This window comes from Lipomyces doorenjongii (assembly GCF_038497915.1).
Source record: "Lipomyces doorenjongii strain NRRL Y-27504 unplaced genomic scaffold V1508scaffold_124, whole genome shotgun sequence".
Classification (NCBI taxonomy): Eukaryota; Fungi; Ascomycota; class Lipomycetes; order Lipomycetales; family Lipomycetaceae; genus Lipomyces; species Lipomyces doorenjongii.
In genome coordinates this window covers 24,010-28,058 of record NW_027118191.1, presented here as the reverse complement: position 1 = coordinate 28,058, position 4,049 = coordinate 24,010, and the positions used below count along the sequence as shown (strand labels likewise).

The 4,049-nt window shown below is 45.5% G+C and overlaps 2 protein-coding genes across 2 annotated transcripts; one reads left to right on the top strand and one right to left on the bottom strand.

Moving 5' to 3' along the window:
- Window positions 1-1,611: 1,611 nt before the first annotated feature.
- On the bottom strand, window positions 1,612-2,133 carry V1508DRAFT_427586 (uncharacterized protein). Its single transcript, XM_066941697.1, has 2 exons — window positions 2,061-2,133; window positions 1,612-1,996 (listed from the first exon to the last, which is right to left on the bottom strand). Exon 2 carries the CDS (start codon window positions 1,873-1,875, stop codon window positions 1,693-1,695), a length of 183 nt encoding a protein of 60 aa, XP_066792518.1. The 5' UTR covers window positions 1,876-1,996; window positions 2,061-2,133; the 3' UTR covers window positions 1,612-1,692.
- A 146-nt stretch (window positions 2,134-2,279) lies between these two features.
- Window positions 2,280-3,650, top strand: V1508DRAFT_361717 (nucleotide-diphospho-sugar transferase; the record flags this gene model as incomplete). The annotated part of the gene is made up of 5 exons (XM_066937199.1): window positions 2,280-2,772; window positions 2,825-2,919; window positions 2,965-3,330; window positions 3,384-3,525; window positions 3,574-3,650. The coding sequence occupies 5 exons, from the start codon at window positions 2,280-2,282 to the stop codon at window positions 3,648-3,650; spliced, it is 1,173 nt and encodes a 390-aa protein (XP_066792517.1).
- Between the last annotated feature and the right edge of the window lie 399 nt (window positions 3,651-4,049).

The window sequence follows — 4,049 nt, the reverse complement described above, 5'->3', positions numbered from 1 at the left end:
CTCTTTAACAGAGTCAATAGCCTGAACCGACTATTACTACGTTCCTCGCCAAGCTACTGCGTAAAGCTGGTTGTTCTTTATGACTATCTATTCCCAACACAGCCGAAAATTCAATACCTCCTTCGGTAATAATTTGCATGATAGCTTTATTTATGTGTCTTATCCGCGGATATCCGTGGATATGACTAATCAAGATTGCTTTATCCGTGTCCGTATCCGAGTCTGCCTAATATCTATCGTATCCGTAATTTTGACGGATATCCGCGGATATATTCGTTATCCGTGTATCCGTGCCGATCCCTACAACCTACTTGTGAGTCGGATGTGTAGATGCTAACTGCAATCAGTGTTTCAGTGTTTTGAATGACATGACGCCAGGAACTGGCAAAACCGTGTCCTGGGTCCATGACCATTGGAACATGAATGCAAGGTGCTGCGTGCATTATGGATCAAATGATAGAGTATGTCATTATTTAAGCCGCCAAACCATTTGGGCTTATGTTACACAGAGATTTCTGCATTCCACTCATGAAAATTTCACGTTTAAGGTTCCAGGAACTGATGCCTTGCCACATGAACCGCTAAACCATATTAGGTTATCGGAGCCCCTGAAAATTTATTGCATAAATCCCGAGACCACTTCGCATATAGGTATCAGTAAGCCTCACGCATGATGCACTATCATCCGAGGGAAGTTAGCGGGCTCAATTTTAACTCTGTCGGGATTGTTGCGCGGTAATGCGCCGGACTCTCTACCCTGTCACACTATTTTTCATGTTCTTTACATTCGTGTTCAGTAACAGCAATGTCAAAGATGGTGTGAGCTTTACGGTGATTCAGCGGAAGTTAAACTTTGTCGCTGTTCTGGCCGCGCCAAGGCGACATAGTTGCATCAAATTAAACAGTCATTAAACATAAAAATGCCCGGCCCTGATAGCCCAATAGGCGACCCGGGTTCACACAGGCCGTGTAGACAAGTTTTCACACTTGTGCCGTGACTAACGTATATTTCTCCCACCGATCGACCCTTGAGATGATAGCTCCTGTCGATCAACGCGGAGCAATATGAAGTTGCGTCTGGATGGGGCTTGCTGCGGCCCATCTCCTCAGAACCCTGAGCCTGCAAAGGATGCTATGGGTGTCAGTTGAGACAACACAATCGAGCAAAACGTCGTTAACCTCTTAAGTTGATTTTTTTTTAAATTCGGTACTAAAATGGTTTCCCTCTCACTGAGTCGATAATCGCGCTACTTACTTGGCCAATATGAATTGGGTGTAATTTCATTAGGTTAGGTTCTACTGTAGACATGTTATTTAATGATTCAACAAGTTCCTTCCCCGATGTTGCCAAGCAATGATGGGCAGGTGGAGGGTAGCAATTCGAGATTACAGTTGTTTCAGCGCCAGTATGCCACATTGTAGCAATCCAGAATCCTGACTGCTACATATCGACTTAAAATTTTGATAGTCCAAATCCAAGTTGCCTGCGACAAGCCCGGTGGTTTGACCGTAAAAAGTATTTGGCTCAGAAGCAGGCTGCGGAAGCTTCCATCCACGATATACTTCAGTGCAATCCGTTAAACCTGCCACTTCTAAAACTCACACCGACATCTCTATCACTATAGTAACAAACAGCGTGTGAGGACCGTGCACCTGACGGCGCCACAAGACTGCGCCTCTCAGGCTGCAGCATTATTCTATTTGCCCTGCCAATCTGATGATGTAAACGGAGATAAGAGACCCGATTGCATTGAGGTAATGTCGGATCTGTTCTTTTGCAGATAGTCCATCTTGAAGCATAGGATATGTGGAATTCCATCTGTTGTCGACATCGTATTGTATGTATATATCGTGTGATCCATGAACGGCGCACATAAATATTGGAGGCCAATCGGTGAGGGGTCAAGATCGTGGACTTCCTCAGTTAATCCTGTTGAGAAAGACTGAGAGGCAATGTGGAACCCGTTAAATTTTATTAGGAAGAGATATAATAATGGTAGGCATTCCTCGTAATGTAGCGTAATTATGTGTAACAATTAATTATAACTAAATATAATTAGTTATATGCTTAATAGAATCCTATGGTACAGTAATTGTTCTATTTTAAGTATTTTACTGCAGAGTGGCTGGAAGGAAACAAGGTTTAGCTCCGCCTTAGGCCAGAGGTCAACACCTGAAGGCAACAAACGCTCTCACGAACATCGGATTGTCACCCGATCGAGAACCTCATGATCATGTCGTCCATATCCCGTCTCGTGGACAAGTTCCGCTGCTCACATATGGGAACTGGGAATGCCCCGCTCAATCTCAAGATCAAGCAATTGTTCAGGTCGAAGGCGGTGCGCGCCATCGCCATCATCGCTTTGATGGTGGTTGCTATACTGGGTCTTGTGCAGCTGCCCAGCGCCAGTTTCGACCGCCTCTGGTATACCAACAGCTTTTGCTCATTGTCTCCGTCTCATTCATTGTCACCATCCACTCCGTCAACTCCGTCCCCGGATAACCTTCAACCAGATGAGATGAATCGCATTGACTGGTCGCGCTTCGCTTACGTGCAGTATGTTACTAACACAGAATATGTCTGCAACTCAGTCATGCTTTTCGAGCTACTTCATCGTCTAGGGAGCAAGGCCGATCGTTTGATGATGTACCCTTCATCATTCGCTGTAGATGCAGCCAGTACGGAGGAGAGCAGGCTCTTGCGTCGAGCACAGGATAAATATGGCGTGAAGTTGAAACCTATCGAGATTCAGCGAAGGGAGACCAGCGACAGTGAGTTATCTGTTCGGGACACTGACTGCATCTGACTAAGACGCTGGTTCAGCAACGTGGGCAGAGAGCTACACCAAGCTCTTAGCCTTCAACCAGACGCAGTACGATCGTGTTTTGAGTCTCGACTCGGACTCGACTGTTTTGCAAGTAAGTTCATCTTCACCCTAAATTTGTATCTATCTAACTGTTTAGACTATGGACGAACTTTTCCTCGCACCGTCGGCTGTGGTAGCCATGCCACGTGCGTACTGGTTAAACTTTGATGATCGCATTCTCAGTGCCCAGCTTATCTTGATCGAGCCCTCTGAGTACGAGTTCAACCGTGTGATGAATGCCGTGAACGCAGCCAAGTCGAATGATTATGACATGGAAATTGTGAACAACCTGTACAAAGACAGTTGCTTGATTCTTCCACACCGCCCTTATAATTTATTAACCGGCGAGTTCCGGTCCGACAACCACAGCGATTATTTGGGCAATTGGGAAGAGGGATGGGATCCGGAGAAGACATTAAAGGAGGCTAAATTTCTTCACTTCTCCGACTGGCCGGTACCAAAGGTGAGTTTAATCTTTCATCATAGACTTTCTCTACGGAATAACATCATCGCTAGCCATGGCTTTCGGCGCTTCCATCCATGATCCAAGACAAGCAGCCCAAGTGCCATGAAAATCCCAAAACAGGTGAAGAGGACTGCAGGTCGCGAGACATGTGGTTGGGATTTTATAGCGAATTTAAGCAAAGACGGCAGGTGAGTTCGTTTGCTTTTGGTTCGCACTTTTGTGAGTCTAATAACTGTTTAGGACGTTTGCGGTCTGGGAACGAGAAAACGATCGATGGCTTTGGGCGAGCGATGGGCCGAAAAGCGCGGCCCATATGAGGCTGTATTTTAATGAGTGATAACGTGTTTGGTAGTTTTGGTATCACTGCTTCAAAGCATTCACCTATATGTCTTTATTTATCGATGAGCTAGATCGTGTCTGTTTGATATGTCCATTGCCTCACACTGCTTGTGTGACAAATATGTGAGATCTTCGCTGTATTACATCGGTACCCCAATGAAGTATAGTGCAAATGTGTTGCAGCGATGTGGCGCAAGCCTTGAAAGAAGCTAAGCTGTGTTTGGATTACCGTCACTTATTTCTCACTTATTCCCCACTTATTCTTCGCTGCAAACCCCATTATCTTTCAAAACCTCCCTTAATTCACTGTCGTTGAGCCTTTTTGGAGGAACTGATGCGCTAGGCAGTACAACGGGAATCGTGGAACTTGTTATTGA

What these genes read in the sequence shown, in the direction of transcription:
- V1508DRAFT_427586 (XM_066941697.1), bottom strand. Translation starts at nt 1,875, where the DNA reads ATGTGCGCCGTTCATGGATCACACGATATATACATACAATACGATGTC.